Source organism: Schistocerca piceifrons, chromosome 1 (assembly GCF_021461385.2).
Source record: "Schistocerca piceifrons isolate TAMUIC-IGC-003096 chromosome 1, iqSchPice1.1, whole genome shotgun sequence".
Taxonomy (NCBI): Eukaryota; Metazoa; Arthropoda; class Insecta; order Orthoptera; family Acrididae; genus Schistocerca; species Schistocerca piceifrons.
Window position 1 is genome coordinate 341818359 of NC_060138.1, and position 25889 is coordinate 341844247.

At 37.6% G+C, this 25889-nt stretch overlaps 1 protein-coding gene across 1 annotated transcript in view; it reads left to right on the forward strand.

Annotated features, from left to right (window-relative positions):
- Positions 1–21403, forward strand: part of LOC124790849 (RPII140-upstream gene protein) — a 47519-nt gene extending 26116 nt beyond the window's left edge. The window contains exons 2-6 of the mRNA XM_047257815.1: positions 8026–8191; positions 9366–9454; positions 9675–9808; positions 15455–15569; positions 21165–21403. Coding sequence (XP_047113771.1) covers positions 8026–8191; positions 9366–9454; positions 9675–9808; positions 15455–15569; positions 21165–21282 — 622 coding nt within the window. The 3' untranslated portion in view covers positions 21283–21403. The remainder of the gene's footprint in view (positions 1–8025; positions 8192–9365; positions 9455–9674; positions 9809–15454; positions 15570–21164) is intronic.
- Positions 21404–25889: the final 4486 nt, after the last annotated feature.

A 25889-nucleotide genomic window follows, 5' to 3' on the forward strand; every position in this document is an offset into this window, starting at 1 on the left:
TTTTGATCTAGCAACCAATAGAAAGTCCAATGTGATGGTTATTCAGAAAAGCAATTTGGCCAGCTTTCAGTATTTAAGTAATATTTGAAGTTAAGCAGAAGAAGGGATCTGGTGATATCACACACAAAAAATTGAAACAATAATGCATGACATGGAAGAGAGAATCCCAACCCCTTTGGGGGCCATTCCATCAGTAACTTATGCTCTGGTGGTCTAAGGAGATCACTACAGTCATCAAAGTGCACAGACAGGAGCCTCATCAGTTCAAAAGTCCTCTTTCCACAGCAAATCTTTTTATCTTTACAAGACTTTAGGTAAAGGCTCACTTTTTAAAAAGAACAGGATATAATGAATGCTGGGTGCAGTGTATGTTATTAATGGTGGTCACACACATTTTCACTATTGTGGGCTAAATATGGCCATATTTGTGTCCAATAGCTCTCTGCAAGTTTACAGTGCCCTTCTGCCATAGAGAAGCTCTTTGTGTTGCACTTAACTAAAACGTCCACTCTCAGAAATTTCCATTCCTCATTCTTCTCCCATAACTGCACAATGGTGTCTGACAATATATCACTTTGTGCTCAACACCTGGAACTGCATAACTTTCCTTTCAATGAATGGGAGCTCCATTTGCACTGTCTCGAGACATGCCACCAGAGACAGACAGAATTCATTATCAAATGTTGAAAACATAAGCAGTTGTAGCAAAATCTAGTTTCTTGGGGTCTTTAATAACATGTTGCGAGAAGGGGAATTTCCCTACCAGTGGTGGGAGAGTATAGTTTCCCCAGGCTTGAAAGGACCTGCGTCTTTTGAAAAAGTAAAGATTGATTTGTCTCATGTACAAGATGTGTAAACTGCTACTGCTCAAAAGGTTGGTGAACTGATGACTTCTCTGATGTTTGAGAATTCTGTGACAATACCAACCATCTTATACGGAGCATAATTTGAGAGTCATTAATGCACCACCAACATTTAATCACAATATTATTTTATTTACAGAAAGTGTACAAAACTACCTGTCACTACCATATCCTTTCAATAAGTGGAGATTGCAGAGGTGCTTGCCAATATTTATCCTGAATGTTTTGCATTCCAATGGTTTTGTGTTTGAGTTGGAACATCCATCAGCAACCAATAACAAAAGAGAATGGAGTCCCCCAGCGATATGTCTTGAGTGCCACCAATGTCACCCTTTCTGCAGTCACTATCAATGGAATCGCATTCACAGTGGATGCCTTGCTTTATGTGGGTGACTTATGTCTACTTCACAGTTCCAAATCAATGGGTACAGCTGAGCACCAGCTCCAGAGAGCCATTCGAAAGGCTCAAGATTGGATGCTAAACAATGGCTCCCAGTTTTCCTCTGTGAAAACCTTCATTGCATATTTCTGTAGCCTCTGAAGTATACACCCATATCCCAAACTTTACCCAGGTAATAAAATTTGAGAAGTGTTGATGTAATTTTGCTATATAGGTCTTATTTGTGGTGAGAAACCAACTTGGTTACCACACATAAGTCATTTATTTTCATCTGCTACATCTACATCTATACTTGACAAACCACTCTGAGGTCCATGACAGAGGGTATGTCCAATTGTACCAGTTACTAGGGTTTCTTCCCATTCCATTCAAGCATGGAGTGCAGGAAGAATGATTCTTTGAATGCTCCTCTGAGTGCAGTAATTATTCTTATCTTATCGTCACAATCTGATACATAAGGGGTTTTAGTATACTCCTAGACTCATCATTTAAAACTGGTTCTTGAAACTTTGTTTATAGATTCTCTCCGAATAGTTTGTCTATCTTCAAGAGTCTTCCAGTTCAGTTCCTATAGTATATCTGTGATACTGTCCCACTGATCAAATGAACCTGGGACATTTGTGTTGCTCTTCTCTGTACACATTCAACAGCCCCTGTTAGTCCTATGTGGTAAGGGTCCTACACATTTGACCAATATTTTAGAACTGGTTGCTCAAGTGATTTGTAAGCAATCTTCTTTGTAGACTGATTGCACTTCCCCTGTATTCTACCACCTGCTTGACCCACAACTGAGCCTATGTGATCATTCCATTTCACGTCTCTACAAAGTGTTACTCCCACGCACTTGTAATTTCTTTTCATACCCCATATAATCATACTTTTTACTGTAAGTGTAGGTGTGGTACTGAGTCAAATGCTTTTTGGAAATCAATAAATACTGCATCTTCCTCGCTGCCTTGATCCAAAGCTTTCAGTATGTCATGTGAGAAAAGGGTGAGTTGGGTTTGACATCATCAGTGTCTTCCGAAATCTGCTGGTTGACATTGAGGAGGTCATTCTCTTCAAGATAGTTCATGTTTCAACTCAGACTATGTTCTAAGATTCTACAACAAATGGATGTCAAGGATACTGTACAGTAGTTGTGTGGATCACCCCTACTACCCTTCTTGTAGAGTGGTGTGACCTGTGTTTTATTCCAAGAACTGGTCATGGTTTTTTGTTCAAGGGAGCTATGCTAGATTAGAGCTAGAAGAGGGTCTAACGCAGCCAAAAATTCGAAATTCTATCGGGCCCTGGGGCTGTGTTTGATGCTAACTATTTCAGCTGTTTCTCAACGCTACTGACACTAATACTTGTTTTGTTCATCTTTCAAGTGGCACAAGGATTAAATTGGGGCTGAAAAAACTCGGTACTCTCTGACTCCTCAGAAGTATATCCCACAGAGCTGCTTGTACTGTTCTCATATGACTATATAAACCCTTAATCCTCCCTTGTTTAGATTATGGTTATGGGTGCATAGTGTATGGATCCGAAAAACTGTCAGTATTAAGCTTGCTAGATCGTGTTCACTGTAACTGTATGAGGCAGCCACGTGATCCTTTTGCACAAGCCCCATTGACAACTTTCTGGCAGAAACAGGCATACCACCATTGTGAGTCAAGTGTTAGGCAATAAAAATTTGGTAGAAGCCTAGCCACCCATGCCACCAGTTTTATTTGGCAATGTAGAATCTATACACAACATTTCCAGAGCCAGTAGATCAAGTGGAATTTGACCAGAATTGTTAAAAAGTTATCTTCAGATTCCTCCATCTGACTGCTTACACAGATTCTCTCCTCTTACTTCTTCTTTGTAGCTCATCCAAAGGGCTGCTTTGACCTGGTCTCTGGACCTACAGGGAATACAGAACCTACATATGAGTATTTATTACAGTCCTTATTGAGTATCCGAATTCAGAAACCATGTGCACAAATGGCCATGAATTGCTCTTAGGAGCTGTAATTGTGACCATGGGCTGCTATCTGTACCAAACCCATGCAGTCTGTTCTCTGTGGAACTGACAACCAGCACCCAAACCTTATTATACATTAAAAGTCAAGACGGTAAATAGTTGTTGTCATTTTGTGTGTGTGTGTGTGTGTGTGTGTGTGTGTGTGTGTGTGTGTGAGAGAGAGAGAGAGAGAGAGAGAGAGAGAGAGAGAGAGAGAGACTGAGACTGAGACTGAGACTGAGACTGGATGGACACACTCTGCTCTCTGACCATCCCAGTTTTTCTAAAAACATTACTTCTCTTTCACGCACTAAAAATTAGAAGCGTGTATTATATGTCTGGACATTCTTCCCTCTTGTTATGGCTTTATTTGACTCTGAAAAAGCAACTTTTTATCACTATATTCCTCATCATCATTAACAGCAGAGTTCACCAAGGATGGGCTTTTTTATGGAGGCCTCATTCAAAAGTCATTCATGCACAACCAAGTTACTTACTGGTGGATGATGGTAGCATGTCCAGAGCCCCATACCAGGAATCGAGCTGTGACCTGTGCATGTGTTGGGTCACTGATGATGCTGTTGAGTGTAGTGTGGACAGGAGTTAAACTAAAACTGGTAGTTAAGTGCATCCTCCACTATGCTGTGACACAGCTATCATCAGAAACTTTTGTATTCCTCTATGGCAGTGCTGTGTTTCAGGCTGTACTGAGTCCCTTTTTATAAGCCTAACAGTATCCCCAGCCTCCCCCTCCCCCCTCTGCCCCAGTTCCTTAAAGAATTGAAGTCTCATGTATAAAACAGCTTCAAACGTCTGATTGCTCTACAAATGATTGACATTGTGGTTGGAGACCCAAAATCCTAATTATGGTAGTTTTATTAGTTTTGAGTTATTCACCCATTGACTATTTGAAGAGTCAAATCTAAAACTATCTGCAGAATGTTTTGTGAATATAGTTAGTAGTAAAGAAGTAATAAAGTAAAACATGCCAGATGCTGAAGTTTTGCTACAGGAACAGTGAAAATGTACCAAGTGATAAACTTTTTTCCTGTTGTCGTTTTGTGGGCTGTGTCAGTGGAGAAAAGTGTCAAGTATGATTGTGAAATTATGTGTGAAATTTGCTAAAATTTGCTAAATGCTCTCATTCTCAAATACTAGATGAATGGAGACTGCATAGTTTGAGCAGTGTGTATTATGGTGCCTCAAGACCTATACACAGTTTCTAACATTAATAACTGACTTAGTGTGTTAAGCCTTTAATGCAAGACTCTCTCTTAAGGAACAGATTATGACAGCATTTTAAATTTCTAAATTCTGCCAGGAATTGTATGAAATACTAAAAAATCAGATTTTTGTTGCCCCTGGAAGCCATTTGATAGGCGACCTGCAACTGTATGTGGTGACTGTGTTAGCCATTCGGCAATATAGATCTGTCATGAGAATATTATTGCCTTCATTATCACAAAGTTCCAGAAGCGAGAAACTGGTGATGTAATATTTATCGTCTCATACATTATGCACTCACCTGCATACAGTCAATGCTATATTATTGCAGATTTATATGATATTGGCCTTTATTATGCCGGTTTTGCACCGTATGGTGTGTCTGGCCAATATGTCATTCCATACTGTTGCAGAATCTTTTATATATATAAATCTTTTTCCCTAAGGCTGAGAGTATATTTGACGGGACCCAGTAAATTCCTCAGTTTTGTAGGTCGACAAAAGCTACATCTGATATTATGTTTGTTGAGAACTCTTATAATTCCTAAGGAAATTCTGATGATGTACAACAAGAAAGCTATGGCAATGTGTGCCTCCATTTATTCATTTTATTCCCTTGGCTGGACTTGTTTTCATTGGAATGCACAATGAATTTATGTTTTGAAATATGTGTTTTGTCAAAAAATGCCTTTAGCTGTTCAAGTTCACCCAGCAGGCTATAAACAACACTTGCTCTGTGAACCAGAGTGCAAAATATGCAACTGCGCTATGCTGTGTAGTGACAACTTCTAGCCCGAAAATATGTATTGGCGTGAGTGGGTTTGCTATGCCCCAGTGTTCTGTCAGCTTTCCTTTGTGCCAAAATTTCCAGGAAGAGTAATTTGCATCTTTTTCCATGTACGTTGTAAACTGAATATTTGGAAGGAGCAAATTTAAATGTAGAAGAAACATGGGTAGTGTTTCTGTCCCAAGAGTCTATACCGCAAATGTGTCATCTACATACTGCAAAAAGCGGTAAGGTTTTAAGGCTGATGAATGCCATGCTTTCTGTTCAGAGTCATCCATTCAATAGATAGCTATCATGAGAGATAGAGAATTACCCATGGCCATCTGATCAATTTGCTCAAACTACCATTTACGAATGGTAAAAGACATAACTATCCCTTGTTTCTTCTGTGTCAGGTGTGTGTCATCTAGAACTAATTTGCAAAGTGTATGTATTTTTATGAGTCTAGGAGCTCCAACAAAAATAAGCCAAGAAGAGTAATGCAACAACTGTAGACAGCTATGAGTTGTACAACCCACTTTCAATGTGTGTGGGTGAACTTTCATTCTCTCTCTCTCATTTTTAAAACTCTTACATGTGGAACCATGTTCACATTTTCTTCCACAGTTTCTTTCTTCTTCTTCTTCTTCTTCTTCTTCTTCTTCTTCTCTCTCTCTCTCTCTCTCTCTCTCTCTCTCTCTTTTATTTTATTTTATTTTTTTTTTTTTTTTTTACCGCTGAGCTAATAGATCTCATTTGAGTAGATTGCTGATTCTGGGAAACATTGAGGGGTTAAATAGTAGGACTCAGATGATATTCCACATTTTTGTACTAACACATTATTTATTGCCAGAAATGGTACATTATAATGCTGAGATGCTGGACTTTACATTGGAAATAGTCAAATTGATCTTGTCACATTACTTAAAAATTTCTGTGATTCTTTTTTCTAAACTGCTGTAGATGGATATCAGGATGAATTTTTCAAAATCGTGACAGCCAATACTTCCAACAGTTATCAAATGCTGATTTCATGAATAACCTCGAATGTTTTCACTATGTGTGGTATCCTTAAGAATGGAGAATATTTGCAGGAATCAGTATCTTCATCCATGTTTATGTACCAACTAAGTTTGTTTGTTCCTATGCTTACATCCACAGAAATATTTTGGAAAATGTGGTAGAAATAATGCAGGTATAAAACTGTCATATATGGTCCACATTTTGAACAGAAAATAAATAAACTAATTTCCGAGGAGCTAAGTCCAAATCATCCTGTGACCATCAAGATTGAAGGTTTCCATGGCACCTGTAAATCAGCGGAGGCAAACTCTTTGGTGGTTCCTTGTGTAAGAATTGGTTGTTTGCTGTCCCCATCCTTGTCCAATGAACATAACCTTCCTTCCATTTTTGAAAAAAAAAAAAAAAAAAAAAAAGATGAATTGTGAATTGTGGTTTAGTAGTCTCATAACGTACATAATCTAAATCATTTGATTTAGGTACAGGAGACACGTCAAAATTTTGGTAAAGTTTTACCATGTACATACAACACCTGATTTTGACAAATGGTACCATAATAACAATACAATATAAAAATACACATACAGTAAAAAAAACTAACAATTAATTACAACAACTTATTTTAACAAATGGCATCAGATGGTTACAGGTCAGATAAAATCTCCTGTACCGCATGTTACTAGATATTTAATTCACCAGTTTTTGTGACAGCATGGAAAGTTATAAAATCTTCATAGTGGAAATATCAATAATTTAGGAAAAGACAGATTGCTACTTATCGTAAAGAAGACATGTTAAGTTGCAGACAGGCACAGTTAAAAGACACTTACATAAAGCTTTCGGCAACAGCCTTCATCAGTAAAAGAGAGAGACACACACACACCATTCATACACACAAGCAAGCACACCTCATGCCCATATGATCGCCTTCTCCAGCATATTGGGCCAGTGCAAGATGCTTGAGTTCGCAGTTATGTGGGCATGAGGTGTGCTTGCTTGTGTGTGTGAATGGTGTGTGTCTCTGTTTTCCTGATGAAGGCTGTGGCTGAAAGCTTGATGTAAATGTCTTTTAGTTGTACCTGTTTGCAACTTAAGGTGTCTTCTTTATGGTAAGTAGCAATCTGTCTTTTCCTCTGTTGTTGATACTCCTACATGGAGTTTCCATTGTTTCATACTGGAAGCATGCAGACATCACAGTATACACTAACCTGAAGCTATTACACTATAAATCTCTTTTCCATAGATTTATTTTTTACTGACCTTCTTAATTAAGCATGAAATAACAACAATGTTATGGAAAAGGGTAGATTACCATTTAGAGCGGAGTCGCAGGCATCCACAATAAAATGACTGCTACTCATTTTAGCTTTTTGTCAAAAGGCTTTCTTCAGAAGTAGAAAACACGCACTATTCACACAAGCACAGCCAACACACACATTACCACTGTCTCTGCCTCCTTACCCCACAAACAGATTCCTGTTCCCATCAGGTGGATTTACGACTCAGTCCAGCTACTGAAGCCAGAGACAGTGGTAATGTATATGTGAATTTTGCTTGTGTGAATGTTGTGCATTTTCTACTTCAGAAGAAGATAATTTGGCCAAAGGCTGAGATGTATACCAGTTATTTCATTGTGCATGTCTGCAACTCAGCGTCTCCTCTATGCGATGAGTAGCAATCTACCCTGTTCACAGTGTTGTTGTTATTCTATCCTGGACTTTCCATTGTTTAATTAAGCATCAAACTTCTTTTTATCTTTCAGTGAATTTGGAAACATCAGTCCAGAGGTATTTAGTGTTCTTCAGACTGCATTCTTTGGTTCCTTTCTAGGAGGTTGTTATGGAGGCTTCCTTTTTTCACGAAAAGCATATGTGGAATTCATTGAACGCAATCAGGCCACATCATTTACAAGTCACTTAGAAGCAAAGGTAAGCTTTCTTTTTTAAACTCTGTTTAATGAATAACCTATATAAACCAATAATGCTGTTGCTTTTCTTTTTTCTGTTGAAGGTTTATATTTCAAACTAATAAGTCTATTCTCATCTGGTTTTGCCTTGCAGGTATCTCTAACCTACTGAATGTCTGAAAACAAGTTCCCCTCAGCTCTTGCTTCTACCTCTTTTGTTAATGAAAGGAAACCTCAGTGTCTGAGAAGTGCCGTCTTTTGTGTGTCTGTCACTATCTGATAATTTTGTCTGTGTTCTGATATGTGGTTTTTGAATTTTATTAGGTGGTAAAGATGATACTAAATTATTTGTACAATGTACAGGATGTACCATTTTTATCTGGTTAGTATGTACTTTTTATAGATATTTGAAGACAAGTTATCATTTAGCAAACAGGAGGGACACTGAGAAGCAGATACACATATAGTAAAGGCAGAAAAATGCTTAGTGTTTGGAGGAAGTTCTTTGATAGAGTTGACAAACAAATTTGACCCTCACACACACACAGCTAATGCTGTCTTTCATATGCCTACCATCTAGTATTCGAGCCTACTAACTGTTATTTCTTACACGAAGAAAGAAAGGGTTGTCTGTGAAAAAGCCAATCATATACTAACTTTACTGCAGCCATTTTAGAGCTTTCTCACTATTATGACCATAAAAAATTATCTGATTGCATGAACTGTCATCGCTACATTATGGGCAAAGGCCAGTTGGAACACCTAGTTGAAGAGCATGCTGAACAACACATTTGGCTGTCTCCAGTTGCTGCTTGACTTTCCCTGCAACCAGTCCAGCTGTTCTAAGTCTCTGCTAATGCTGCTACCCAGTTGCTTTTCCATCTACACCTATTCTCCTCCCTTCCCCCCTCCTCCCCCCTTTGTATTCCTCCTAGTGGGCGTCTTGCACACACATATACTTCTTTCGCCACAGCACCACATTTACTCCCAGTGTCCCATTCCTCCCTCCCACTGCTCCAGACAGCCCCAATCTATCTTTATTATGTGTCCATTTGCTGCTGAAAATCTCTCCCATATTCCATCATGGATTTTCTGTCAGTGCTATAAATAATTACTTGTTTTGTGTTAACAGTGATAGGGTCTTACACAAGAATTTATTGTATTGGCATAATCTTATAGTTCTGATATTATTACAGAGACAGTTACAGAACCATGTAACAGTTAATTTTGCAAAAGGTGCACTAAAATGGGCTTGGCGTGTTGGATTTTTTAGCAGTTCATATGTGTAAGTATTTTGATGGATTTATTACATTTCTTACTAAGTATTAAAGAATTTTATTTAACATTAAGGTCCCTTTCTAGTGTATAATTTTTGTAGGTGTCTTGATATGAGATACTGAAGTTTTTAATGTATGATTATGTCTGTTAGAAGAAAATAGGTAAATAATTCTAACACATAAACAGAAGCTCCATACTGTCACATGTTACGATGTTCTACTGTCTAGGTTGCTTTCCACGATGTTCCAAACATACCGGGGAGAGTCACGCCTAGTTGATTATGTGGCTGCTGGTGGAATTACAGGAGCTTGCTACAGGTTACATCTTGGTGTTCGTGGTTTTCTGGTTGGAGGATTACTAGGTAAGATTTTATGAAATTTTTGTTTGTTTTTAGAATGCAGCAATATTATTTACAAATGCTATTTGGTATGTTGTTAAATATTAGTTTGCAGGTGATTATATTTTTCTGTGTTTGCAGTAGGCGTAAATACTCTGTAAATATAATTATTGTAGCTACATTTTTCTGTGTTTCCAGTAGGTATATATACTCTGTAAATATAATTATTGTAGTAGAAAGTGCAAAAGACTAATATGATAATTGGAGATTACTTATGAAAAATATATATATTGTGGCATTAAGGTAATTGCTATTTTTGTGAACTTTGTATATCAGTCACAAATAGTGATCATGTTGTAAATGAACTCGTGAAATGCCATGGCCAGTTTCATGTCACATACTTGTCAAGCTTAAATGTGTGATTTATCTCTAATAACTTCATTGTCAATGGGACATTAAATCCTAATCTTTCTTTGATTTAAGTTTTTTTGTTCCCATCTTCATTACTCCATTTTTGTATTTTTTGATGAAATTTTGGTACATGTGTCCACTTTATTTCCTATTTGTTATGCAGACATTTTTTTGTGAGCTATGAATAATTACAGTGTAAATATCGATTTGGGTGTAGACAATACCAGTACCAAAGAATGTTATCATTTATGTAGAATGATCATAATTGATTACAATAAAATTAATGTTCCTTTAAAAAGAAATGAGAGTTGGACTTCCTAAATCTAAGGCAACTGGATAAAATTATTAAAGCCCACTTTTGAAGACTGTGATTATTGGAAACTATTTTATGTGAATGAATCACATATTTTCTGTTTTCTATAGGACTGTAGGACGCTGTATTTGGCTTATGACTGCTGAGGAATACTGAATTGTTTCCTATAGTTAGTTATTGCTTGAAAGCACAAAATGTGAAAAGGGCTTTACTACACTGCAAAATGCAATGCGGATAGTTAAATGCGTTGCCGATCAAGATGTGATTATAATCAAAATTAAACTTCCAAAATGCTGTATAACTAACACTACTGGCCAGAATGGCGTCAAATTTCAATGGAATATTATCTACATCTGCATCTACATCTACATTTATACTCCGCAAGCCACCCAACGCTGTGTGGCGGAGGGCACTTTACGTGCCACTGTCATTACCTCCCTTTTCTGGTTCACGGGAAGAACGACTGTCTGAAAGCCTCCGTGCGCGCTCGAATCTCTCTAATTTTACATTCGTGATCTCCTCGGCAGGTATAAGTAGGGGGAAGCAATATATTCGATACCTCATCCAGAAACGCACCCTCTCGAAACCTGGACAGCAAACTACACCGTGATGCAGAGCGCCTCTCTTGCAGAGTCTGCCACTTGAGTTTGCTAAGCATCTCCGTAACGCTATCACGGTTACCAAATAACCCTGTGACGAAATGCGCTGCTCTTCTTTGGATCTTCTCTATCTCCTCCATCAACCTGATCTGGTACGGATCCCACACTGATGAGCAATACTCAAGTATAGGTCGAACGAGTGTTTTGTAAGCCACCTCCTTTGTTGATGGACTACATTTTCTAAGGACTCTCCCAATGAATCTCAACCTGGCACCCGCCTTACCAACAATTAATTTTATATGATCATTCCACTCAAATCGTTCCGCACGCATACTCCCAGATATTTTACAGAAGTAATTGCTACCAGTGTTTGTTCCGCTATCATATAATCATACAATAAAGGATCCTTCTTTCTATGTATTCGCAATACATTACATTTGCCTATGTTAAATGTCAGTTGCCACTCCCTGCACCAAGTGCCTATCCGCTACAGATCTTCCTGCATTTTGCTACAATTTTCTAATGCTGCAACTTCTCTGTATACTACAGCATCATCCGCGAAAAGCCGCATGGAACTTCCAACACTATCCACTAGGTCATTTATATATATTGTGAAAAGCAATGGTCCCATAACACTCCCCTGTGGCACGCCACAGGTTACTTTAACGTCTGTAGACGTCTCTCCATTGATAACAACATGCTGTGTTCTGTTTGCTAAAAACTCTTCAATCCAGCCACACAGCTGGTCTGATATTCTGTAGGCTCTTACTTTGTTTATCAGGTGACAGTGCAGAACTGTATCGAACGCCTTCTGGAAGTCAAGGAAAATAGCGTCTACCTGGGAGCCTGTATCTAATATTTTTTGGGTCTCATGAACAAATAAAGCAAGTTGGGTCTCACACGATCGCTGTTTCTGGAATCCATGTTGATTCCTACAGAGTAGATTTTGGGTTTCCAAAAACGACATGATACGCGAGCAAAAAACATGTTCTAAAATTCTACAACAGATTGACATCAGAGATATAGGTCTATAGTTTTGCGCATCTGCTCGACGACCCTTCTTGAAGACTGGGACTACCTGTGCTCTTTTCCAATCATTTGGAATCTTCCGTTCCTCTAGAGACTTACGGTACACGGCTGTTAGAAGAGGGGCAAGTTCTTTCGCGTACTCTGTGTAGAATCGAATTGGTATCCCGAATTATCGGAGAAGTGGGAAAATGTATGCCAGAAGAAAAAGAATAGTATGATAATTGATCAGTTGGTATAAACATGCTGGGTAGAGGGTTTTCCTCCTTTGGCCTCTTAACGTTTTCCATGTCTGTCTCAGTGCAGGAGCGCGCTCTGCTTGTTAAGCTGTTTTACAAGAATAATGACTGTGCACATGTCGCTCTGCAGAAGCTCCGGACACTGAAGGGTTTGGAAAAAGGTATTGGTCTGATCACTGCCATGAGTCTGGAGAAAATGGAGAAAATGATTCAGAAATTCGAAAAGATGGGTTCTTTTGGTGTGCAACCTGGTAGAGGGAGGAAACGAATTGATTCGACATCAGTGGAAGCGGTGCCCACAGAAATGCAGAGGAGATGACTGGTGGTGTGCAAATGTGCCTGAACATTGGACATACCCATGAGCACAGTGCGTAAAATCCTACGTAACATCCTTCTTTGCTATCCATTCAAAATTGTCCATGTGCACGAGCTGCTTCCTGGTGACCTGCCAGCGAGAGAGACCTTTGCTTTAGAATTTCTTCATCATCATCTTGGACAGTTTCCAGCCACTGCTTGCATATAAATGGACAGTGATTGGCCATGGAAGATTTTGTGGACAGATGAAGCCCACTTCCATCTGACAGGATATGTTAATACACAGAATTGTCGATTATGGGCAACAGAAAATCCACACGCAAATCTGCCAGTACCACTTCATCCTGCAAAGGTCACTGTGTGGTGCGGTTTTACATCATCATTTATCATAGGCCCATATTTTTTTGAAGGGACAGGTCCTTCCAATCGTGTTACCTGTCCCATCACTGCTGAGTGCAATGGATGTCTTTGCTGCTGCACCTCTTCTGAAATTCTCAGCCTCTAGAGGCTTTGTGCTATGGTGAAAAAGTAACATTATAGTGTAAAGGCTGTGGAAGTGAATGGCTTGTTTACATACAACATTCTTTCTCTCAGCTGTTGACTGATGCTGAAATGAAGTTTTGTAGAGACAACACTACTTTGAGTGGCACAAGAATGATAAAGGAGCTGTAACATTAAGTTTATTCATTAGGAGAGCTTTGCTTGCTCAGCTGACAGAGCAGTGCCTATGAAAGCCAGTGGTGCATATTTGAGTCTCTCTCAATTCAGAACAATTTTAATGTCAGTCCTGTTTCAGCAGAAACTGCTGCCGAATGGAACACATCATTTAATAATACACTGCTTACAAAAATGCCTGTACCCTTTGTATCATGTTCAATGATCTTTCTGATCCTATTGAGTGTGATGATGTGACAGATAAGTCAGTGACTCCTGTTTAGGAGAATCCCCATGTGATCCACTAGATTTAGTTTTTTTTTGCGGTTTCTTTCAGTTAAGACAAATACCAAGGTGATTCCATTGAACAAGACATGCCACCTATCCAAGCTTGTGCACAATCTCAGTGGTGCCATCACTGAAGGTACATCCAACCATTCCTTCTTCATTCTTTTTGCTCCAACAGCATTTCATTGTAACTTTCTAAATTTTTCGTAAATTGTAATTTTGTTCACTGATAGTTGATGTACCTGAAAATAATTAGAATCTTCAATTAGCATATGTGATATGTATTAACTGGGGGATGGGGACACTGCTGTATAACTATTGATTTCCAGAACCGAAGAGCAATAATATTGCAGTGCAGATGAAATAATTGTGGATTGTACCTTAATTTTGCAAGTGCTTTTCAATTATTTGAAACCTCAGAACATGTGCCTACTGTCTTCTTGATACTATTTTGATAATTTTAAGAATAACTCCGGTTATTTAAATTTTTGTTTGAAGTATCTGAACTGTAGTAAATTATTGTTTTCTTTAACAGACAACTACCAGTTATATGATGATAGCTAGATAAATATTTGAAATTTTGTGGCAGATTAAAACTATTTTGCCGAACAAAAACTAGAACCTGGTAAATGCTCTATTGACTGAACTATCCAGCCACAACTCAAAGTCCATCCTCTCAACTTTACTTCTACTACCTACTACATCTATACTCTGTGAAGGGCATGGCGGAGGGTACATCCCAGTGAACCAGTTATTAGGGCTTTTTCCCATCCCATTGGCATATGCAAAAAAAGACTGTTTAAATGCCTCTGTGTGTGTTGTAATTAATCTAATCATATTCTCATAACTCCTATGGGAGCAATATGTAGAGGGTTGTAGTGTATTCCTAGAGTCATAATTTAAACCTATTTCTCAAAACTTTGTTAGTAGACTTTCTTGGGATAGTCTGTCTTCAAGAGCCTGCCCATTCAGTTCTTTCAACATCTCAGTGACACACTCCTGTGGATCAAACAAAGCCCTGACCATTTTTACTGCTCTTCTCAATATATGTTCAATAGTCCCTGTTCTATTTGGCATGGATGCCACACACTTAAGCAATATTCTAGGATGGGTCACACGAGTGATTTTATGCAATCTCCTTTGTAGACTGATTACATTTCTCTAGTATTCTACCAATAAACTGAAGTCTGCTACCTCCTTTACCCAAGACTGAGCCAATTCATGTCCCTTCTAAGTATTACAACCAAGATTACAGAGTCCAACTGTGACTCACCAATATTATATTCATAGAATACTGCATTTTTTTGTTGTGTGAAGTGCACAATTTTGCATTTTCATCAGTATCCCATCTCCTACCTTCCGGACTTCACAGAAGTTGTGCATACCTTGTGGGACTAACACTCTTGGAGAGATACCATCACAAGTTAGACTTTGAGCATTTGCACATGATAGGCAAAGGTTTTGGTATTAAGACTTGGTCCAGCACACAGTTTTAATCTGTCCAGAAATTTCAAACCAGTGTACATCCTGCTGCAGAGTGACAACTCGTTTTGTAAACAAATATTTGCTTCTGTTGATTTAGCAGGGCGAGCAGGTCCTTCTTTCAGAGTGAAAAAGAGTGGAGAGATAGAATAAGTGTTCAGAGGTTACAGCGAGAGTAAAGAACCAGTGGAAATAGTAACTTAGGAGACAAATGAAGTCATAATGAAAGGTGTTGTACTTGTGGAGTGTAAATAAATGTGTTAAACACTTTTCCTATCGTCATCATTTAAACCCATCCTGGGATTTGTTAGCTTACTATGTGTACTTTGTTCAACTTTTACAGGTTGCGTTTTAGGAGTTATGGCTGGTGGATCATCAATGCTGTTATTGACGGCAGCTGGTACTTCAGTGGAAGAAGTAAGGTTCTGGCAGTACAAATGGAAGACATCGAGAGATATGTGAGTATCCCGTATTATAAAGCCATACATGGTAACAGACTTTTTTCAGATTTGTGGTGAGAATTTTATGTGCTTCTAACCGCATGGTGATTGCAACACTTATGTCAGAACTTCAAAACTTTTCTTTTCTGGATCACGTGTTTTTTTTGTATATGAAAAATCAAGGTGGCCCTAATTTTAATCTGAACTGTCCACAAAACAATGATTTATTTTGTTTAGTCTTTGATAAAAGTCCTGCCTTCCAGATGATTATACACATGCTTCTGCCAAACAGTTATTTCCATGCATGCATTGTTACTGCTCGCAGACTTTTATTTATGGAGTTGTTTTTTGTTAGACTCTTAGTTATTTTACCAATGGTTCTACTGAGTGACTACAAGCTAAGAAGTGTGTCTCTCTTGACTCCAACAGTGAAAAGTTTCGTACATCTCTGCGTTCAGTTTCAACTGTAAGCTGACACACCACTTAGTGAAATTCAAATTAAAATTAATGGTATCGACTGAGTAATATTCAGCCACTTGATGTAGCAGTACCATCTCAGAAACTGTTAGTATTCTGATGGCGGCATATTAATAATGCATTTTAGGATACCAAGTATTAAATTAGGAACATACTGCACTAACTTTGGGGCACTGAATAGAAACTCCACTTCTAGTTGAGCATGGGAAGCCTCCTGCACTCATTATTTATGTTGTTTTTCATTTTAAGTGCACAAATTGAAAACCTCATTCACCAGATGGTTTTATTGAAAAAGCATTCTCTAGTGGTCATGTGGAAAATGTTACATATATTATTTTTATTATAGACCCAAAAATTGACTTTCTTTAGAATTCTCCCATTGGAACTACCCTCAAAATAAAAATAAAACACCACTATATGTGCATTCTAAGAAACTCTCAGTGATATGGCAGATGGAAGTAGCTGAATTGATACATTGATATACTGTTTCCTGTTGCCTCTATTTTAACTAGCTAGACACTAAGTTTAATTCATTTAACATGTCTGTAACTAAAATAATCAGACTTAGTTACTGTTAACAAAATGTGATATAAAAAAACTTATCTAATGAGTCGCGTTGCATTTAAGCTGCACACTGTTTAACCACAGGACCACTAACACATATACCAAAGGACAGTTCAAGGGGAAGCGAACATTTTATCCACAAACTATCCCAGCAGCCATAGTTACTTGCTTTTTCAGATTGCTGGGCAAATTTATTGTAGCATGTAAAAGTTGACTCCGACTTAATCAGTGTGATGGCCACATTACAGTCAGGCACTTGTGAAAGACTACATATATGTCACTGGCAGGAGAAAAAAAACCTTGGATGACCTATGGAAGAGGTGGAAGATAAACAGAGGAAAAGAGGAATTCAGGAAAATGTACCTGAATGTATACTGTATTTACTCTAATCTAAGCCGCACTTTTTTCCCGGTTTTTGTAATCCCAAAACCCGCCTGCGGCTTAGAATCGAGTGCAAAGTAAGCAGAAGTTCTGAAAAATGTTGGTAGGTGCCGCCACAACTAACTTCTGCCGTCGAATTATGTAGCGCTACACAGGAATGCTTTGCAGGCACAAAGATAAGCAATGGTGACAAAACCTCTGCGTCAGTAAAAAAAAAAAAAAAAAAAAAAAAAAAAAAAAAAAAAGAAGAAGAAGAAGAAGAAGAAGAAGGAGGGAGAGAGAGAGAGAGAGAGAGAGAGAGAGAGAGAGAGAGAGAGAGAGAGAGAGGTGGAAGACGAGCTTTTTTTTCTCCACCCCAAGTTTCGACCACTGCATTTTCATACATTATCCAATGAAGTAAATACAAATTCCGTATTGTTTATCTTCAAATTTAGCAGCATTTCAGCATACTACAAAAATCCGACTGGCAAGACTGTTTGAGATGTTTGTCAATATGGCCAACTCGACGTTCTGAATTTTTACCTACCTGTGACAAGAGATTGTTGCTAATAAGAACTTTTATGAATCGTGAATCACATGCAGTATTCTCTTCACCATAAGAATAATATGAATATAAACATTTTGCCATGTATTCTTTCGTGTTTGCTGCTATCTCATTTAAATCCTGTCTGCCTAATAAACTACGAAACTAGAGTGAGACAACAGCAAACGCGGAATAATATACATATCATGTCATGTTTATATTCTATTATTCTTATGCCTAATATTGATACAGTCAGAAATAAAGCATGTCAATTGACAAGATTTTTAAATCTAAGATGACTAATTTCTGTGCAGAATGTAATGTACTACAGAGGCATCTGCAAAGATTTTAAAACGGAGAAAAATTTTCGCTAAACTCTTGTGCAGAACATCTTCTATCATATGCAGTCTATTATTTGGCTCTTGTTGATCATTATCAAAGAAAGCAGCAGTGTAAGTAACAAGAAATAGCAGTCTCTTGCCATTGTTTCGCTAATGAGATGATTCCTCTTTTCTTTTTTGTTAAATTGTAAGCGGCAGTAGCGCGCACAAAAGCAAGCCATGCCGCAAGCGGTGACAGGTCGTAAACACTAATTATCAGAATGCAACAAACAATGCATGACACAGTACAGTAATGCATTTTCAGCTTAGAGTGACGTAAACACCTATAACAAAGAGAATGGCACTAATCAGATCAAAGAAAAATAAGCAATAAATTCAAAGCAGATGAAGCACATGAAAAAGGAATGGTACCCATATAAATATGGACGGAGCACCTGACGCATAGCAACGGCTACATGGTAAAGCTTAACTGCTAAGATTAAGACTCGAACCAAACTACTGTAGCTGTATCTTCATTCATTCGACCTAAATTGTGTCTCATATTACAGTGGACCAACTTTGTTTCGATTTGGAGGTGCGGCCTAAAACTTTCCTCTCCCCTTGAATTTCGAGTCTCAAATTTCAGGTGTGGCTTAGATTCGGGAAATTTTTTTTTCTTTATTTCGAGTCTCATTTTTCAGGTGCGGCTTAGATTCGAGTGTGGCCTAGATTTGAGTAAATATGGTAATTAAATAAGAAATAGAGCTTTCGTGTATTCATTCATCTAATGTGCATTACGGTCTGTTGAAAAGAGGTGATAAGTAGATTAATTCTTTAGTTACAAATACAGCCCATATTTTTAATTGTTAGTATTTAATGAGGTGCTGTTGTGGTTAAAGTTTTCCATTTTTTCCCTAAATTATTTAAGGCAAATGCTTAGATGATGCCTTCTCAAAGGTTACAATCAATTTCCCTCCCCATCCTTGCCCAATCTGAGGTAGTGTTCTTTTTATAATGAGATCATCATCAGCAAGATTTGAAATCCTCATTTCCCTTTTTTTTTTGTTATTAGTACTTTAATTACCTGCATCCGTAGCCAAGATTGCTAATGCAGTTGTGTTCAATGGTGTTCGACTCTGAGGTTCTAATCCTGCTGGCAGAAGAAATCTTCTTCATTAACATTTGGTTGGCAAAGGAAAGAGTGGTGACGGTGTACAGTTATTGATCACCAGTCTTTGTGTCTGGATTAAATTCCAATCATCTCGATGTTGTCTTATGGAGTGTGAGGACATGTGATACTGTTCATGGTGATACATCCATCGGATGGAAATTTTAAGTTTGATGGTCCCCATGCAGCAAGTAGATTATATATTGGCACTGGATTTCATCATACTTGTTCCTTTCAACGGTAACAACACAACTGCTTGACAGTGATGTGCAATAGTTGACAATTTGTAATGGGTCAGAGGAAGGCAAGGCAATCCACTTCTACTAGGACCTTGCCCATGATGGAAATGTGAGATTCATGCATCTGCCACAAATACACATTTCCAGAGAATCTGACTTAAACTCGAATTATTTGAATACTTTAAATTTTTGCAATGACTTGGTGAGTTTGTTAATTTCCGTTCAAATGTCATGAGCAACCATTTCAAAAATTCATTTGAAATAGAAAATATTTATCCTTATAAATGTTAGTAATTTCAGTTTGTTCATGGCATGAGGAGGCGCTTCATGCTTGCTTCTTTTACTGTTTAGCTACTGCTGGTAAATGGAGGACAAGTCAGCCATGGAAGGAATCTGTCTCTTTACATGAATACACTCTCACATTGTTCAAATTTTTTGTTGTCTGTCTCCACAAATCACCGTCTCTGTTAAATTTCACCAAATGTCACGCCATTTGTTTTGGAATTATAAGAACTTTACCCTGATTTTAAAAAGTTCTACAGTGTGTTTGAATTCTGTCCAGTAGAAAATACATTACAGTGTTGAACACCTTTCAGAAATCCACCTGTTCAGCAACACCTTTTTACAAGATATGTGAAGTGATTGGTTTCCCCAGATACAGAAAAGCAAATTAAAATTGTCTCCCAAATTAAAATTGTGTCTTCTGAACAGCTCCTTGTTTATATTACGTGATTCTAAGAATGCAAATCTCTGCTAAAATTAAAGTGCACATACTGTAGCCAACAAGAATGTTGTTGTTGTTTTCTTTTGCTTTGTAAATAATGATACCTTATACTTTCTTTCATTTGTAGAAATTTAAGTTTTGATATTAATATTCATCTAGTGAATAACATTGTAAATTAATGTGTGTTTAAAAATTACAGCTATATGTTTCTGACAATGAACACTATAAATATCAGAAATGAGCCGTACTAAGTGCACTTCAGTGCAGTTCTAGTTTTGTGAAAGTGTCACATTTTGTAAAAGTGCTTTCAGTGTTGGTGTATTTTTTGCAGCATGCTAATACCCACATGGCTTTGCATGTTCATGTTGAACAAGCAGTAAAAATATTTAGTCTTGCTTGTCAAAAATACTGTGCTGTTTTTTACAAATATGTCACGATTTCTGAACATGTTGTTAGACAGGAACCTCAGAGCACGCCTTAATTTGTTGCAAGTGAAATGAGCAGCAATGTTTATGTAAAAATGCACTTCTGAAGTTGCATATTATTATGCCACGAAAAAGCTGTTCACAGTGCAAGTGTACTTTCACCACTGCCAAAAAATGAAGCTTGATTCCTCGTATTAATTTGTTGGTTTTCAAATATATTTGGCCATTACTTCCAAACGTATGATTTTTGACATTTTTTTATGATGCTTACTGATAATATAAAAACGTAAATTGTTTTGATTTTCCGTGGTTAATCATGCCATTACCAATAGCTGCATGTCATGTGAAAAACTGCCAATTTGTAATTGTACTTTTAACCTCTCTTAGGGACCTATATGTATAAGATGTTAATACTTTTTACTGCAATCATAATTTTTGTGGTTAATGTCACACAAGCAATTAACAGTGAAGGTGATATGAAGAAGCAGTTTGGACTAACAGTTTTTCCGTATTTATTTTGTTCTCACATCAGTACTGAAGAAATGTGTGAATGGATGAAAAGCCCATTCAGTTCTTTTTTCACTCTGCTGTAACTTAACATTCCATGAAACTGCCATGTGTAAATTTAACTGATGCTGATGGTTTAGTTGAAAATAAAGAATTGCAACCATAGTTTTTGTTAACAGCTGAGTATGTTTACATTGCTAGATGCCTAGCAGTGAAGAATTTTTAACAATTTTTGACTTTAATCGGCTGTGTCACAGCTACTTTGAATCTATGTGTATGTTACAGGATGAAGAAAGAGCAGGCAGGTGCTGCCAGAGGTTACGACGATCCTCTGATAAAATGGCATGACGAAGTTCACACAAAGGACTCAAACGAGTCGACTCAGAAAAGTGAGAAACAGTGACTGTAATGCAGAGTAACATGACTGTGATAGTTGTGAATTGTTGATACACTTTACATTAAAATGTGATGTTCTTATAATGTTTGCTCTGTCAAGAGAATAAAGTAAAACCTGTGTAGGATTATAATGGTGTAACCAATCAAATATCCTCTGTAAAATACCCTGTTACAATGTGAAGTTCATTTCTTCTGGAATTCAGCAGCCACAGAAATAGTATAGCACACATTTAAATACTGAAACAGTTCTCGATAAGAGTAAAGAAAAAGAAAATTGCTTGAAACAAAAGAAATTACAAAAATTTTTGGTTTACTGTTATTTTGATATAAATTGACTTATTACTTGTCTAGAAAGACAGCTATTTTCTGATTATGTTCTTATTGAAATAATCTAGCAGTTGCTATTAGTAATAGACAGAAATGTTGTTTTATGATTAGAGAATTCAATCTTTAAATTTCGATGAAGAGTCAGAATTTGTGTTTAATTATTGACTTTCTCCAGCAGGACAAACAAAAAATATGTAAAAGAAGGGGCACTACTCCACTTCTGCTGTATTTATTTTATTGATTCACAACTAGTTTCTGCCTTCTAGGCAATTTACTAGCGATTTTCTATGTACAAATAAAAGAGAGCACACTATATTTCCTCCTTGAATAGAAATGCAATTACATTAGTTTAACTTACTAGAAAGATAATTTTCTGCAATAGAAAATATCCTTTATGCATTTAAATGGCGTCGTCATACATTTTCTACTTGTTGTGGTTCACGTATATGCCGTCTTGTTTGTTTGACAGCTTGACATTTCAACACAGCGAGAAATTTTGAAAGTTATTACACTGAACAAAGAATAAATCTAAGCAAGTAGTAATAATTTCAGACAACAGTGACTGTATATTTATGTGTATTTTTGAGAAAGTTATTCCAATATTATAGTTTCGTTGTGAGTTGTCGAAGCCAGAAAACGTGATTGGAAGAAAACAGGCTGCGGTAACAAACGGATCTTTAGTGTAGCCTGAGATCTAAAAAAAAATTAGGTAGAAATGTTAGATTGGTGTAACCTGAGGTATGGATTAGGTTAAAATGTTACAATTTGGCTGTAAGTTGATGAGACCTACCAATGTGATTGAAGGAAAACTGGCTGTGGTGTTGCACTGATTTTGTTGAGTATTTTCAAAATGTTCTTGTTTCCATGGTTGCAGTTATACAAGACCCTAAGAGTGCAGATTAAATTTTGTGGAATATTATGTTTTACATGACAGCATTCTACACAATATATTCCATTATGTTGCCATGTAATTTCATACACTGCAGATTGTGACAACATTTTTTCAACCCTGTTTTGTCATTGGTTTTGCCATCTTTCTAATCATACAGCTCATGATTTTTCATGTTCACTTCCCATAATTCACTAAGCGAACAGTTATTAAAGCTGTCAGTGGCTCAGTTCAATATGCAGAAACAAACATTTTTGATCTTTTGCCCAATAACATCATTTTAATAAAGCATTCATTCTAATGATATATGGAAAATGTAGATAACTGTTTTACTAACTGCAGAATATAGCAGAAGAGCTGCTGACACCTTAAATGCACTTCTAACTAAAGGTTTCAACCATGTTGGGGATCCCAGTTACCAAGTTGTAAAAGTAACCTCTTTTGTCCAATATCCTGTATAAGATCCTATCATTTTTCTTTTTATGACTGTATGAGTTTGTAAACTCTCGCACAGTTATCATCTCCCTCCCCTTCCTCATATCCCCTTTTGCATGTAACTTGCTTTCACTTAGCAAATAAATGACAAAAATTACAAATTACATTCTTTTCTGACATATCTTCACCATGTGAAGATTCCATTGCAAACAGCACATCTCTTAACATTGGTTCTATCATGAGCAGTTATGACATGCATTTCCTTTGAAAGTACTATAATTTAAAATTATACACAGCTCTAATGGCTGTATAACAGATGTTACATTGGTAATGACCCTACCACATTCAGCAAAGAATTTGTCGGGTCAAATTGTGACATTAAGAGCAGTAAGAAACTGAAATGGCAGACACTTGAAGACCCGTACCAGATAGGACTAACAGGGGTGATTGAACATATACAGAGAAGGGCAGCATGAATGGTCACAGGTTTGTTTGAGCCATGGGAGAGTGTCACAGAGATACTGAAGGAACTGAATTGGAAGACTGTTGAAGATAGATATAAATTATCCCGAGATAGTTTATGAACAAAGTTTCAAGAACTGGCTTTAAATGATTAGGGTTATACTGCAACCTCCTACGTATCACTCACACAAGGATTGTGAGGGTAAGATTAGAATAATTGCTGCACGCCCAGAGACATTCAGACAATAAGTCTTCCAATGCTCCATATGTGAATGGTACAGGAAGAAACACTAATATCTGGTACAATGGGACGTACCCCCTGCCAAGCACCTCACATTGGTTTGCAGAGTATAGATGTAGATGTGGGTTGCTACTTACAGACACATCAAGTTGCAGAGAGGCACAATTAAAAGACACTCACATATAGCTTTCGGCCATAGCCTTTGTCAGTAAGACACACATACACATGCTCCATTCTCTCTCTCTCTCTCTCTCTCTCTCTCTCTCACACACACACACACACACACACACACACACACACACACACACACACACACACAAAAGCAAGCAAGCACACCTCATGCACCCACAACCGCTAACCCCGACGTCTCAGCCCAAGATGCTGGGGTTGGCAGTCGTGTGTGTGTGTGTGTGTGTGTGTGTGTGTGTGTGTGTGTGTGTGTATACGTGCGCGCACTCACATGTGTGCATGCATGTATTACTGGCATAAACTGTGGCCGAAAGCTATATGTGAGTGTCTTTTAATTGTGCTTGTCTGCCACGTGACATGTCTTCTTTACGGTAAGCAGCAATCTGTCTTTGCCTACATTGTTGAATTTCTACCTGGAGTTTCCATTGTTTGATGTAGATGTAAGTCATTACCTTTTTTTTATGGCATACACAAGCATAATCAGCCATTGTTTCATGATTGTACCTGTAACACATTTTTTTATGGTAATTCTTGTGAAATGGTAAAGTATTTCACCAGTTTTTCCTTTCCGTATTCACACAACTGAAAAACAATCTAGATTTTGCAGCTAATATTGGAAAGAAGTATTCAATTTGATCCCCATTATGAAAGTTCTAATTTGCAACTTTCAGTAAGGTGACTTTCTCCTCCCAGTTTTAGTATCCCTATTGTTTTTACTGATTGCTTCATATTATGAATGTGGGAAGTGTTGAATTGTTTCTTTCCTGATTTCTAAGCCGTTACATGACCCATTGGTACTAACTTTGGAATTGTCCAGCTCGTGCATTTCTAAATCATTCCCTGGTGGTCGAATTTATTTCTTTACTGGATGTTGCTTTTCTCAACCATTCTTTCCTGGGATTACCATAAATAGTTTAATTGTTGCTTTCTGTTATAGTGCAAGCAGTAATTTTCAGTTTTAAATTTTTGCCTATATTTTTGATCACAATTTTTGTTCTTTTGCTCTGTGTTTTATCAGGATATAAGGCCTCCTATTATCACTACAATTGTACATACTTTATAAACATCAAAATGCTCTCTCCTATGATTCATGAGTATGGCATCCGATGCAGCTGCAGGAACTCCACAGTACTCAAGAACATAGGAATACAAATGGGGAAAAAATGAACCACATGTGCTTTGGTCCACAAACCAATCATTTTGTTTGGTGGAAATAGAGAAACATTGATCTGTATCTGCAAGTCGCTGTGTATTGGTAAGATATATATTGAGACACATTAGTGATAAAATTCAACCTATACTTGGGTAAAATAAGACTGTGGACAATTAATCAAATACGATCATCTCATCTGACATCAGTGGCATTCCTTGAGGAAGTGGCCACATTCTTCAGAAACACAAAGACGCATAGTTTTGTTTTCATAAGGATGAGCTAAGTCTGTGAAAACAAAGGCAATATTACATTGCTGGGATGTATCGCCTTCAACTGTGGGCAGCACTTTGAAGAATTGTATTAAAGTTGAATATTCTCAGAGACAATATATACAAAAAAAAAAAATCTTTCATTGTTCGAATAGTCCACAGGTGTACTGCCGGTTCACAATGTCCAACGGGCACTGTATTTTGGTGATCAGACATGCCGCCATTGTCAGGTGCACTAATGAACTGACCTTCTGAGGGCACATGTACAACTAATGTCCCCTGCCTCGATGAGCCATTCCCTCCCTGCCTGTGGCTGCATGTTAGTGGTCTCAGAGACGCAATCATCAGTGTCTGTGATGTAGGTGCTCGATTCACTCTGGTCACCTTTCTTTCTGAGAATCTCCTATCTTAAACTCAGTGTTGGTTCCCAAGCCTTGCTAAAACTATAACCGCAATCTTGGTTGCTGAGATTGTTCCTAGTAAGAATTTCTATGGCCTCTCTAGGGACGGGTGTCCCGGTATTTGGAAGTCTGTGCCAAGATCCTGGTATGTTCATACTCCATTGCATGATTCTCGGACAAACAGTGTTCTGCGACCACTGACTTCTTGAGATACATCAGTCAAGTGTGCCTCTGGAATTCGTGGAAAC